At 34.0% G+C, this 15000-nt stretch overlaps 1 protein-coding gene and 1 long non-coding RNA gene across 2 annotated transcripts in view; one reads left to right on the top strand and one right to left on the bottom strand.

Moving 5' to 3' along the window:
* Positions 1–9190, bottom strand: part of l(3)80Fj (lethal (3) 80Fj) — an 11101-nt gene extending 1911 nt beyond the window's left edge. The window contains exons 1-12 of the mRNA XM_035879638.2: positions 9141–9190; positions 8959–9061; positions 8314–8509; positions 7880–8219; positions 3979–7792; positions 2413–3898; positions 1684–2320; positions 1212–1556; positions 933–1126; positions 642–853; positions 123–376; positions 1–4 (exon numbers count right to left, since the gene is read on the bottom strand). The exon at positions 1–4 is cut by the window's left edge and continues 218 nt beyond it. Coding sequence (XP_035735531.1) covers positions 1–4; positions 123–376; positions 642–853; positions 933–1126; positions 1212–1556; positions 1684–2320; positions 2413–3898; positions 3979–7792; positions 7880–8219; positions 8314–8509; positions 8959–9061; positions 9141–9155 — 7600 coding nt within the window. The 5' untranslated portion in view covers positions 9156–9190. The remainder of the gene's footprint in view (positions 5–122; positions 377–641; positions 854–932; positions 1127–1211; positions 1557–1683; positions 2321–2412; positions 3899–3978; positions 7793–7879; positions 8220–8313; positions 8510–8958; positions 9062–9140) is intronic.
* LOC118447558 (uncharacterized) lies at positions 8064–9354 on the top strand. The gene is made up of 4 exons (XR_004839908.2): positions 8064–8239; positions 8318–8541; positions 8962–9036; positions 9120–9354. It is a non-coding gene; the product is annotated as an uncharacterized LOC118447558 (long non-coding RNA).
* The last annotated feature ends 5646 nt before the right edge of the window (positions 9355–15000 follow it).

The following is a 15000-nucleotide window of genomic DNA, read 5'->3' as shown; positions in this document are numbered from 1 at the left end:
TTGACTAAAATTTAATAGAAAAGGAAAAAAAAAAAAAAAAGAAAAGAAAGAAAGAAAGACACATGATATTAATAATAATATCGATTTAAATTCGTCTCTTTGAGAATTACTTTGATATTTACCCTTACGAACGGGGAAAGAATTTGTTGTGGTACAGATTGACTTTCGTTCATTAGATATTGGAATAAATAACCGCAAGCTCTAACACCGTTCATTACTATTTGCACTCGGTCCGCTGCTAAATAAGATAAAATTACTGTACAAACGCGATCCTTCTCTTTAGGATTATACACGGTGCCAGGTGATTCTTTCAGTGCGACAAAAAGTGCGGCTGAACGTCCATGTCTCAGCATCCAATCAGCATTGACGTCGTTACCTGAACATATTCGTAAATTTGTTCTTTATTATTATTATTATTATTATTATTATTATTATTATTATTATTATTATTATTATTTGTTTGGATTATTTATGCGTATTTAATATCGTGCGCCTGGGATATATGCAACACTTAATACTTCGCCGATGATATTGCTTGGTTATAATCTACATTATCGACAAAGTAGTCCGGTTTACAATTTTTTCAATGATAACAATAATTAATAATTAATAAATAATTATAAATGATCAATGTTACTTACACAAAAGATTATCATTAAATGCAACAGCAAGCTGTTCCGGACTTAACCATCTTAATAAAGCACCATAACAACCGGCTACGGCATTTCTTGTAACATCCTCCGGATGGCCAAGCATGCTGTTCAACGTAACGAATACTTGTTTCTTCATCGGTTCTGTCATTTTATCACCGGCAGGTGTAAGAACACCACGTAAAGCTTGCAACATTGTTTCTCTGAAAATTAATCATGCAAGGAATAAATTTTCTTTTCATTGTAATCAAAGTTTTACGTATTGCGAAGAAATAAACGAACCTTATGGCCGGATCATCACCGGTTTTAATGCCAGTATGAAGTTCAGTGAACAATGGATCGACTCGAGTATGTATAACGATCAGATTGCTCAAAGCATATGCTGCCTTTAACCTGACTTGACGATTGCTATCGTTCAATGCTCTTAAGAATGTTGTTTGCAATTGAGGTAAAAATTGTTTAAGCATAACACCAACCTAACGATATAAAAATGATCTCTCAATCGTGTCTCTTTAAATAATATATAAGAATATATTATTTTTGATGTAAAGATTTACAAACCTTGCCAAGTAAAATAGCAAGCGTCTCAAGTACAGCAGCTTTAACGCTCCAATTGAAACGATCACCAAGTATTCTAATCAATGGACCAGTGATATGTACAACACTTGGTTGAAGCGCGGAAGCGCTGGTCAATTTAATGACTTCTCCTAATCCTTGAGCAGCCTGTTCCTTTGCCTCAGGTAAACCATTTAATATTGCTTCTCTAAATATAGGAAGTATCGGTGTTATACCTTTGGGTAAACAAAATCCAGGTAATAGTTCTTGTCCTTTTAAGTCGGATACTGCAAAACGAACAGCTTGTCTGATATCCTGTACGTGAGTGATTTGTTGATCGGATGCCAATGTCTATAAAAAAAAAAAAAACAGAGATGATAGTTTGTGTAAAAGTTATTAACGTTTTTTTTTTTTTCTTTTTTCCTATAATCCTTGGACTTTTATTTTTATGAATGAACTATTGAACTATTGAACTTGCCTTGGTGACCGCAGTAAGAGCTTCCCAACTCATTTGCAATACGTCCTTATCTTCGTCGGTAAAGAGATGAATAAGTCCGCGCAAAAGTTGTGGTACATATTGACTATAATCGGCTCTAGTGTCACGACAAAAGGCACAGAGTAATGTTGCCGCGCTTCGTCGTCTCGATGCATCCTCCGATCTGGTAGCTTCCATTAATTGATCCATGACCGTTCTAACACCAACTTCGTCGGTAACCGAAAGAATAACGGCTTGACAGTACTCTAATTCCTGTACCTCATTTGGAGTTCCTTGAGCGCTAGAAAGGGCGGTCAATAGGGCTGGTAAGATCTTATGTAGAAATCTCGTTAATGCTTCTCCAGCGACACTGGCTAAGATCGATAGAGCTTTCGTATTAACTGGCGGAGTTGTTAACTGAGGTACTAAATAAGGTAATACGACGCGTGATTTAATTGCCATTACTTGGCGTAAACCATCTAACGTATTTTCAGCTTCGGCTTGATCAGGTGAATTTAATTGCGTTAACATAGCTGGAAGTATATCGTCTAAAGCCCGAACACCAACTGTTGAATGTAATCCATCGAAAGTTTTTGCTGCTGCTTGACGAACTTCGGGCAATGGATCGCACAAAGCTTTTCTAGAATTCAAAGTTTATCATAGTATTGATCGAAAACTATCGTAAACATTGATAATAACTAATGTATACGAGTTATGATAAAATATACTCACCTAACAGTTGGTACCAAACTGATGACAAACGTTAAGACCATATCTTTGTTTGTACTAGCCATGATCTCAGAAAGACCAATGCAAACACCTTGCCTTTGATCAGCCTGTTCACTCTGAAGACCCTTTTCCAAAATCGGTATAATTTCTGGAAGTACTCTTTCTCCTAATTTTCTTACAAGATCACCCAACGTTCGTGCAGCCACTTGTCTCTTATCGTAACTCGTGCTTGCCAAACATCCAAGTAAAAGGGTAAATAGAGTTGGTAATATTTCTCTTAATGTCCTCGGTGTATTCGTGACAACTACCTTCCAAACGTGAAGAGCAGCTTGACGTACCATCAGAGCTACGTCAGATCTACCCATGTAAAGGCCAGCTAAGACTCGATTACGTCTTTCAGCGCCTAAAGCATTGATGATGGCTAAATGTGATTGTTCTGTTCCAAAGTTATCGTCTTCGCTTGCTGTCTCAGTTGACATCTTTCCAGATACACCAGATATTCTATACAAAAGATCACCGAGCAATTGAACGGATGAATATCTTATACGCCAATTGTCATCAAAAAGACCTTTTTCCAATTCCGGTAAAAGTAACATAATAGCTGAATCCGCATATAAGGTAACGATTCTTTGGCCAGCCCTTAATGCGGTCTCACGTACGTACTCGTTCTCATCGGCAAGAGCTTTCAATATTGGATTTATAATTTGTCCTATGTAAGGTGTGAATTCTGTAGTAAATGCACTTGGCATGTAAATGAACATCATTATGTAACCATCCTTAACGTGTGGAGCTATGTCAGTTCTTTCGGCGGTCGAGATAATTTCGGGCATCAGTTTGTGTAATTTTTCTACGCCCAAACCGCGGACTACTTCGGAAAGTCCTTGAGCTGCTCCAGATCTATCTACGCTACTTGTTTCTGAAGTTAATGTTTGCATCAACCATGGTAATAAATCTTCGAAGCTGGATTCTCCCATTCCGCGAACCATCGCACCTAATGCTCTAGCTGATACACTACGTACCTCGGGTACGGGATCCAACAAGCTTGTCTTCAGGCCAGGAATGATGGTTGGCAAATAAGGAGTCAAATCTTTTTGATCGGTTAGAGAATACATATTACCGATTATCTGTGCGGCCATTTTTCTTGTTTCAGTTGAACGATCCAAAAAGGCTCGCTGTACGACTGGCATGATCAAAGCTAAAGACGGTGCATCGATGAAATGAACGAATTGTGTGTCCAAAAGTGTTTGCAAACAAGTCGCTGTCTTGTGAGAAGGATCTTGCAAAGCCTTCAATAAAACTGGCACGATAGCTTGAATTTCTGGATTACGAATAACGCTGCCGATGACTTTCAATGCCTCGGCACCAGCTTCTTGAACTTTTGTATGAGAATCGCTAAGTACTTCTATGAGTTTAGGTACGATACTTGGCAAACAGCTACTTAATTGTTTCGGTGCACAGTATGCCATTGCGCCCAATAATTCGACCGATCCTGTTGATCCAAAGTTTTCCTTCAATTACTAATTTCTATTGTAGTAGAAATGTAATTGTAAAATTTGTCAGAATACTTACCAGTTTTGGTCCTCCAAGAATCTTCCTCCAGTGCCGCTAATAAACTTGGCAATACCAATTTTACGCCATGAGCCGAGAGTTTACTCATAACTACTCTAGCTGTATCATCTGTGGCTGCTCTTACATATTGACTGGAGTCTCCAAAGCATAATAATAAATGTGGTAATACGTGAACGATGTATGGTTCGAATAATCTACCCAACATCGTACATAACATTTCAAAAGCAAACAATGCACCTTCTCTGTGCCTATAGTTCTTTTTGTCTTGAATAGCATTGGTAAGTGTAGTCATAATGTCTAATTGTTTCAATGCTAAAATACCCATACCCTTGATGATACCTGCTAATCCATAAGCAGCACCTTTACGTTCTCCATACTTGTCCGATTTCAATAATTGATCCATAAGATTATCAACGATTTTTGGTGCATCCTCTTTGATGGAAGGTACAAGATGCGGTAAACAATTAGCCACTGCTTCCTGTACTTGTTGGGATGGCGTTGAAAGAGCTGCGATTAAACGCATCACGATTGGCTTGATACGTGGATCGTCTTTGTCCAAATGTCTCGCTAACGAACCCATTAAAATAACTACAGATTGTTTTATAGAATCGAAGCTACCAATTTTAGGTGCTTTGTCCATGAAATCTTCGAATACAGGTAAAAGGGAAGTTATATTTTTTTTTCCGTGAAGATCAACCGCAGCTACAGCGGCATTCAACATTTCCGTACGAACCGATTGGTTCCTATCTCCTAAGCCCGTTGAAACGAAGAACTGTACAAGACGTTGAATAGTTTCTGATGTTAATAGCGATGCTATTTGAGTCAGGGCAAGTGCTACACCACGACGCGGTGCCCAAGTATCGATCGGTTGTTCTACCACACGACCAAAATCATTAAGTTTTGGCGGTATCATTGCTAATTTTTCCTGATACAATTCTAAAAGTCTATCTAATATCGATGGAGTTAAATGCGATACGTTGGTCAAACATTGTGCCAAAGCGCATGCGGCAGCTTGCTGTACAGGTTCAACTGGATGTGCAATATCTTGAATCAATTCGTCGCAAAGGATATCAGGATGAGCTATTAAATTAGCAGCAGTCCAGAGCTCATTGGCAAGTATTATATTCTCATTGCAAACATCAAATCTTGCGATCCATATTCTTCTTGTAAGACGAAGCAATTGTATGGGATCCTCTTTTTGCGATGGGAATGCTTGTCTTATAACAGTGAGACCTCTTAAAGCTGCATCCCTTACCGCTGATAATGCATTTTGTAAAGCACCGATTAACGAATCAATATCATCGCTCGTTGCCAAAGCTGTACCTGGTTGACCACTACCAGATTGAGCAACGTCTAATAACGTTGCTACCGCATGCGATTGTACTCTTCCAGTTGTATTACTCATAAGTTCTATAAGTAAATCAAATATTTGTTTTCTGGGTAATAGCCTAGGATGTCTCGTATCTTTCAAATCTGCACTGTTTCCCCTTTGTTTAGCATGATCCTGAATTATTTGCAATCCTTGCACTATCATCGCGTCATCTTTGTACGTTAATAAGGTCTTCTTAAGAAATGGAAAGATATAACAGAAAGCAGGTGCGGTAAACAAACGTTTATGTTTAATCGTAATCGTATGAATAAGATTTAAAGTTCTTTTAACAACTACGTCTAAATTCTCATCCTCCCAGGCTGGATCTAAATCACATTGTGGTTGCAATTGTCTCAATGTAACGTGTGCTATTAAATTTCCTAATGTCGTACTTGTACCGATCTGTACGATTTCTCGTAACTCGACATAAAGTTCGGATATAGCTGGTGCGGCCAATGGGGATCCTAAATTTTTTAAAATAGGCGACAATATATCTTTCAGATATAAAGAAAGTTCTTGACCGTTACCACGTATCGCACAACGTATAAGCGATACTGCATGATCTATCTTTGATTTCAATTCGGTCAATCTCTTTCTAATACCATTTTCCTTTGCTATTTGTCCTTTTAAAATTTCTTCCTGTTTCGGTGTCAACTTCGGTTCCTTTATCTTTCCCTCTCTTTTACGTTTCTCATACAATTCACGTCTCAATTGTAATTCCTCTTGTTGTTCTTTAAAAGAATATACCTTACTTTCTCGTTTCATATTCATTGCGTTTAATATGTCATTTTCATCATTGGTTGGCAGTACGCTCTTATCATATAGTTCGCCTTCGGGTGTAAGATAAGTAAAATATTCGTCCTTAGTCACCTTTAAAATTTCCGAATCGTTTAGTTTATTCGTTACGTTTAATATTAAACTTGGCAAAATAGTATCCGGAGCAAGTTGAAGTACTTTAGCAAGCGCATTCTCGTAACTTGGTACAGGATTATAATTTTGTATGAGCAACTTTTTTATTTCGTTGCTATAAGTTCTAAGAAAGTCTTTTGGTACAAGATTAAAGTTCTTAGCTATTTTCAACCATAAGTTTGGAACAGCTTTTAATATCGCTGGATGATGAGCCGGAATCAATGAGTCTCGTGTCAATTGCATAGCAGGTAATTCAAATAGAAATGATCCAGAACATATAGCAAGTAATCCATCTGCTAAACATCTACCAGTTATCTCGTTAGTAGACGTATCATCTTTATTATCTTTGTCATTTTCCGATTTGATTTTAACATTTTCAAGGAACTTATTAAATTCTATTAAAAGTGCTTCGACCGGTGCGTAAGTACTTAAACTAGTTAAAACTTTTTTTATCAATGGAAAGCAACGCTTCCTGATAGCAGATTTTGGTGCTGTTGAACATGCCACGATCGCTCTATGAATTCCATTCAAAGCCTTTTCATTTAGCCTATCAACAAATTCTGTAATAAGACGTTCGCATAATAACATAAGATGATATAACGTATCGTCACCGCATGTTGTTAAAAATTTTTCAGAAAAGAATATTTGTTCGTCTATAACATTCCATAATATTATTTGTTTATCATTTTCCACTTGATCTGCCAATACAAATTTAAGTAATAAATATGACGCTACTAATCCTTCCGTTACAGCCATAGGCTGTGCACTTTGTTGCATAGCTCTTGTTATCGCTTGGATTAAAATAGGCGCTATCGTGCCCGAATAAGAGTCTACTGGTGTAGAGAAAAACAGTTTGATGTAAGCAGTACGTACTGATGCAGTAGAAGTTTTTGCTGCCATACCTTTTTTAAATGCATCTATTACACTTTGAGGTACATTGTTTGCAAATTTGTTTGACCAAAGTGCCATCATTTCTAAAGCATGAATCAATGTTTTTTCATGTACCTCTGTTTCAAGAACCTTTATGAAATGTTCGCATGCAGTTTCAGCCAATCGTTGAACGCTACTTCCTGAAGCTGCATTGTAACTCAAATTACCTGCTCCTTGTAATACAGATATTTTATGAGTTGCCACAGTTAATTTCCCTTCGGATCCATGAAATACTGCGAATACAGATGCAAGTAAACTCTCCAAGGCAGTTGTGTCTGAACATTGTCGTGCAAGCCTACGGCATGCACCTACAGCCTCTTCCCTAACAAGATCTTCCTTAGAGTGTAAATTTGCAAATAATCCTTTGCAAATGTCTTGACTATATTGACTTAAATCAAGACTCAATCCACTTAATATATGTCCAACAGATTCAATTATTATTTCGGGATTTCTTAACATAGCCTTTTGCAAAGCTGGCAACAATTGTATTTTAAATTCCTCATGAGATATTCTACGTAGAAGAGGTATCGCAGTATCAACCACATATAGATCTGGTTTTTTCTTTGAACTGATGGTCACTTTTATGAATGTATCTATGACATTTTTCTAAAACGATAAAAATATATTATTTCTTTCTATAAATATTGAAATCAATATAATTCACAATTATTTGAATTATATTAATGAGATTACCTTCAATTGTTCTATAAGTTCACTTTTCTTTGCGTTCACCAAATATTTTGTGAGCAAGCTTGCAAGTACAATAACTCCATTTCCAATCTCAAGTTTTACTAATGTCTCCACATATTTAATTTCAATATCTTTAACGGATGACCACTCATGCGCGAGCAACGTATACGTTTTATCAGATAATTTTTTATCCGTAGATGCCAATGATGCTGCGCTTAAGTTGGCTTGGGCTTCAATCAGTTTTCCCAGTTCTGTGCAATTCTCAAAATTCTTATTGATTCCATGTAATATCACAAGTGTTGACCATTTTAATGTCAGATATGCAGTTAAAGCGGTATTCAAACTAAAAAGTGACCAACATAAGTAACGTTAACATATATAATATTTTCTTATACTATAGTACAAGGTTATGTCATATGATGTAATGTTAATCTTACGTAGGAACAACATTTTTATGCCAAGTAGCTTGTTCTGCAATAACACTTGTCATATGTTTCACGGTGGCTTCCGGTTGCTTTGCCAATAACTTTTTAATGACATTTTTCACGTAAGATTGGGAAGCTGTATCTTTATATCGATGCAAAGTAAGAGATAGAACTTTGCAAATACCACAGACGATTTTGTCATTAATACCTGAAACGATATAACGAGGATAAATGATAATGGTATGCATTTTTTTCTCTTTCTTTTTTTTTTCCATTTTAAACGATAAAACAAACTTTTCATGTACTATGAAATAATAATAATTTCAATCAATTGTATCTTATAGAAAATAAACATTTCAAATATTTGTAATTGAATTGTCATTGTGAACTAATATGTATAAATATATATATATATATACATATACATATATACACAATGTATCACCAATGAATAGTATTTACGTAGGATAAAAGCATGAATTGATGCAGATTCAACTGGTAGCGAATTATCTAATTATTGGGAATATTTTTCAATAACATATTAAAGTGGCACATTGGCATGGTATTAAGAGATTATTGATTGTTATCAATTCTTGTTTGTTTATCGATATAATTGTTATCAAATTAATTTTATTACAATATTCAACGTTATCTTACCAGGATTTGACAACACATCGACGACATTTTGTAAAATCTCACGCCGCTCCTTTTTGCTGGCGGTTTGAATTCGATTAGGTAAATCTTTTAAGGCTTTAGTCAGCTGTAATATAAACGTTAATTAGTTTTTTGTAATTTATAGATAATATTATATCTTTTAGTATTCCACGTGACAGACTTACCTCGACATCCGCCATATTTCTTCAAAAACCGGACTGACTATCAGCGCCACGTTTCCTTATTTTGTAATCACGCGTTAGATGAAGTTGTCTACATATGTACGTATGCATTGACGAGATCATCGATTCGTTCTTTTAAAATAAATATCAAGTCTCGTTTATTCGCGAGTATTTAAAAATTGAAAAAAAAGAAAGAAAGAAAAAAAGAAAAAAAGAAAGGGAGAAAAAAAGAAAATAAGAAAAAGGAGAAGAAGAAGAAGAAAAAAAAGAAAAAGAATGAAAAACGAAAATCAAAAGTCAAAATTCAAACATTGGTTATCCATCGTATCGTACACATCGTATTCGAATAAATTTGAACATTACTCACGGATGATAAACAAAAATCGATTCTACGGTCGATACGTTATAATTAACGAAGAATTAAATAAGAAAAAAAAAAAAAAAGATCGATAGATCAGGTAAGAACCATTAGAGATATTTACGTGGCTATAATTTGTAATATTTCAAAATAATTGATAAAATTATTTGTACATAAAGTATCCGACGTAAAGAATAGCTCGAGAAAATAGTTCGATTGATTGTCGCCGAGAGAGCGCCACCATCTGATAAAATATTGTCGCAGGGGTGAGAGTTGATTTTTCTTAAATTTGACCTAAGTGACTTAGGTGAGATTTTCTTTCTTTTTTTTATTTTTTATTTTTATTCTTTTTTCTCTTTTACCTTCTTTTTTTTCTCATTATTTACGTTATTAAAAAAAATCAATCAATGTACGCGTACACATATAATATAATTAATTAATATAAAATAAGTATCGGTACGTTAATAATATTATACACACACATATATATATATATACATGAGAGCAAACGAAAGAAATAATTTATTAAATTATTACGGTGAAAGTTAGATGTACATATACACACACACACACATATATATATATATATATATATATATATATATATATATATTTATTACAAATTAATCGGCGCTTTAACGAAAAATTATTTTTAACAGGAACTCAGTATGAAAGTTGCCAGAAACGGCGAAGCTCCAGAAAAGAGATTGCACGCATTTTGTCTTTAATCAATGTGAATCGATGGAGGATGGTATGGGGGTTGTTGGGGATGTTGAAAAGTAAAAAAAAAAAAGAAGAAAATAAATGTAATGAATAAAAGTAAAAGAAAAGAAAGGAAAAAAAAATGAGAAAAAAAGAAAAAGAAAAAAAAAAAAGAAGAAGAAGAAGCAACACCACGACACGAAAGAAGATTACGCGTGAGTTGTATCGTCGTTGTGGGACCACGCGTGCCTAACGTAAGTCACGCTAACCTTCTTCTTCTTCTTCTTTTTAATCTTCTTTTCTCAATTCGACGAATTCGGCGATCCTTCTACGGAGAATTCACGATAATTTCAAGACTATATTACCTTGGCACACCTGTATGTCGTAGGAGACGTATGTTCCGGACGATCGTCTTCTACGAATTTTCTCTCTCTCTCTCTCTCTCTCTCTCTCTCTCTCTCTCTCTCTCTCTTTCTCTTTTTCTTTTGGTCGTTGTAAAGAGCATGCAAGTTTTATACTCGAATAAGAGTGTTCAACGTGCTCATTATTCATTGGCTCATTTCTCTCTCTTTTTCTCTCTCTCTCTCTCTTTCTCTTCAGTGGTTCGTGTGTGTCCACACACTCTTCCACCTTGGTATATGTATTTACATACATAGGCGTCGCAATTTCAAGTACAACTTTTTTTTTTTTTTTTTTTTTTTTTTTTAATCCATACATCTTTCTTCGGTCTTCCTTTTCTTTTTTCTTTCTTTTTTTTTCCTTTCCCCTCCTTCTTTTCTTTTGCTTTCGTTGTTTTCTTCTTTTTTTTTTTTTTATTTTTTATTTTCTTTATTTTTTATATATAACGTCGTCCAAGAATAAAAGAAAAACTTAAATCTTTACGTGATATCAAACGAAATACATTGAATATTTCTTATCATTAACAATTGACGATGGGTATCTTCTATGATAGGATGATTTGCGTGTGGATAGGATTGATAGGGAAAAGGGAAAAGGGAAAGTGGGCAAAAGTTACGGAAGTCGTTGACGATTCCCTTCTTTTTATCATATTCTATGGGATTATTACAATTGCATGATATTTATTGCGTGTAACCAGAATAAATCTACAATGGATCGATAAGTGGATACGTAGAGAAGTTTTTCATTCTTCTTTCTTTCTGCTTTTGTTTTCTTTTTTCTTTTTTTTTTTCTGTTTTTATTTTCTTTTTTCTGTTTTTCTCGACAAACTCATACATAAGTAAGTATTCGCTTACTAACTTACTTACTTACTTACTTACTTACTTAGGACGAATTTATTCTTCTTCCCACTTTGTATAGATTTACATGCATACATAGGCGCCGCAATTTCTCACTACTTTTTAAATTCACACTTTTTTACCTACGACTTTGATTTTTTTTATTTTCTTCACCCTTTTTTTTTTGTTTCCTCCTTTTCGCTTCTTCATTCGACAATAAGATAAGAACGTTAAATCTGTAAATGCTTTTGAGAGAAACATTCGAATAATTATTAAATCATTGTCAATTGCGAGATTTAATGAGTCATCGTGTTTGGAGAAGGTAGATGGGAATAGATAGAACGTCAATTTAAGTTCCTTATCATATCTATGAGATATTACAATTGCATAATATTATACGTGTAAATCGTATAAATCTGCGATAGAAAAAATCTTTCTTTTCTTTTCTTTCTTTTTTTTTTTCTCCCTCTTTTTTCGAATCAAACCCATACGCCTACACTTATTATACATTCGTCGAGAATTTACAAACTATGAATTGTTTATTCCTTAGATATTGCGACGGGGATAAATTTTGAAAGTTCAAAATGGTAGTGCCGCGATATATATATATATATATATATATATATATATATATATATGTATGTATATATATATATGTTGGTGGTACGAAAAACTGGCCGCTTTATGGATGAAGACGATCCACGGCAACTTTGCTGAGAGAGAACGCGATCGTTCTGGGATAAAGTCCAAAAGAGAATAAAAAAGAATGAGATAGATAGATAGATATATAGCGATAGAGATAGAGAGAAAGAGAGAAAGAAAGAAATAAAGAAAGAGATAGAATGATATATGCGGCAAGTTCCCGAGCACGCATCGCATCCCATTGCATCGCATCGTGGTGGCACTAATTTCCTTGAATCCAACAGCGCATGGAAACGTTTCTTATGGCACGCATGGCTTGCAATGAGTTTACGGATAGTAACATCTTATAGTTACATCGATGGTGATCATCACCGACGGCGCCACGGGCGGCCGGATTTCTTTGCGTTCTTGAGTCTCAGGGCGACTCTCGATCCATGTTTCATGAGCTACCATCTCCTTCCTCTTAACCAATAAACCATGGTATAACTCTTTCTCTTTCTCTCAGCTTAACTCGAGTTAAGAGAAACTTGAACGAACACTTTCCACTATCGATCGATTCCCCGATAGTCATCCTTGATTACGATAGAGTTGGTACTACTTCCTACTTCTATATATTATATAGATACCTATTATAATAGACGATCCAATCTTCATTTGAATTTTGGATTAGATACTATATCATCTATCTATCTATCTATCTATCTATCTATCTATCTATCTATCTATCTATCTATCTACCTATCTCGCGATCATTTTATTATTATGTATGTTTAATATTGCAATCTTATCTCATAGGTAGTTTTAATACATTTTTCAAATACATATATACACATGGATTTATACATATATACATATATATATATATATATATCTATATAGATAGATACAATATATATTATAGTATAGAGATAAAAACGAAGAGAGTGATCGATCGAGAAATCGTCGATCGAGATAAAATACCTACTCGATGAAATCTCATTACAAAATACTAGATACTCACGGGAGGTCGACGGTTTCGTTCGAAACGAATCGAAGAAATAGATACCGATTTCTTCCATAAATGGTTGATCTACAATGTAACGATGTCTTCACTCTCCACTATCGACATCACAATTAGCCTTCTACGTAGACGTAGCGGCTTAGAACGGACAACGTGCGTCGTGCGAACAAACTCGACTTATTCTATCGTCTTTCTATCGTTCCTTTCTACTTTTTTTTTTTCTCTTTCTTTCGATTAAATCATTCTCTCTCTTTCTCTCTCTCTCTCTCTCTTTTTTTTTTAATACTTACGATATAAATAATGACGCATTTTAAATTATTACAAAGAAACGTAATTTACGAAGTATGATAATTTAATCATTCACGTAATACGTACTAACGTGAAACATTAAAACATTTCTAATGGAAATTTAAAATGGGAAACAATTAACGCGTGCAGTAATATAATCGATTATTATTATATAATGTACATTTATATATGCGTATACATATGTGTATACAGTGTGTCATATTTTAAACGACACGATCGAATATCTCCGATTCGTAATTGATTTTGTAAACAAACGATTCAAATAAAATTTGTCTTGTGGGAATGTAATGGGGGATGATAGGGGGAAATGAAATATATATTACGGCTATTTCATAGAGATCATTATTGTCAAGATACGGAAGCTATAACAATTTTATTTTCTTTTTTTGTCTTTTTTTTTTTTCGATAGAAATTGATATTTTAACCCTAACAAAAGTTATAAAAAATATTTAGTCGAGTTTCGACGATTTAAAGTTTACTCGTACATTGTAATCGCAATTGATATTCTTTACGATTGTTAAATGAGGATCGTATTTCAAATGATTACAATATTAAATGTCTACGAAACAAATTAAATAAATAAATAAATAAGTAAATAAAAGGATGAATGGAAAATCAAGAGAAAAATAAAATCGATCGACGTATTCATTATAATATAATGATTAATGATTCATTATAAATATTTATAGGAATATTGATCGCGTTATTGCGAAATTTTGATTAAACTCATTGATATGTCGATGAAAGAGTACAAAGTACATACTTTTAGAATTTGTATCGATGTTTTATAAAACTTTTGTTAAGCAGGAAATATTGATATTTATGTAAAAATATTATTATGGCTTTTGTACATTGACAAAAAAGCATGCTCCACCATGAAATAGCTGTGATACATATTACATTAGACTCTTCAAAATCTAGAAAATTTTATTTGAAACATTTGTTTACAAAATCAATAGGATAGTAAATATTTGGCGATATATATATATATATATAAATGTATATATTTGTGTATATGTGGTGTATGTGTGTGTATACATATATTTTACGTTATATTGCACATGAGAAACACTTTTTCATGCATTTGCTTTATAACACGTCAATAACTCGAGGACTCGTATGTGCATATACCATTCCGTGGAAATAATGAAAATCGAAAAAATAAAAAGTAATCCCGTCGATTCGTTCGACGTTGAAAAGTACTCCTTTCATTTTTGTTTTGTTTGCTTATTTGTTTGTTTGTTTGTTTGTTTGTTTGTTTGTTTGTTTGTTTGTTTGTTTGTTTGTTGTATTTTACTTTTTATTTTTTTCTTCCTTTTTTCCCTTCTCTCTCCACCAATTCCAATTCGAAAATCTCCAAATGCATTACCTTTGAGGAATTACTCAGCACTCATTGAAATTTCATTTCGAATACCTATCGTCGAATTATTTGAAGTTAGTACTTTCAATGATTTCACGAGTTCTTCAATCGTTAAAGCCGATTTTCAATGGCATTATAATAGCGTAAAGGGCAAACGTTAAAAGATATATATTAATATTGGCGAATTAGAATGTCATAGGGAAGTTCTGAATCGTTTGCAGTTGGATTTGAATTTAGAGGGGAAAAAAAATAAAAAT

Source organism: Vespa mandarinia, chromosome 1 (genome assembly GCF_050613455.1).
Source record: "Vespa mandarinia isolate Hongniang chromosome 1, ASM5061345v1, whole genome shotgun sequence".
Classification (NCBI taxonomy): Eukaryota; Metazoa; Arthropoda; class Insecta; order Hymenoptera; family Vespidae; genus Vespa; species Vespa mandarinia.
Note: the sequence above shows the minus strand (reverse complement) of the source record. Positions and strands in the feature narration are given on the sequence as shown.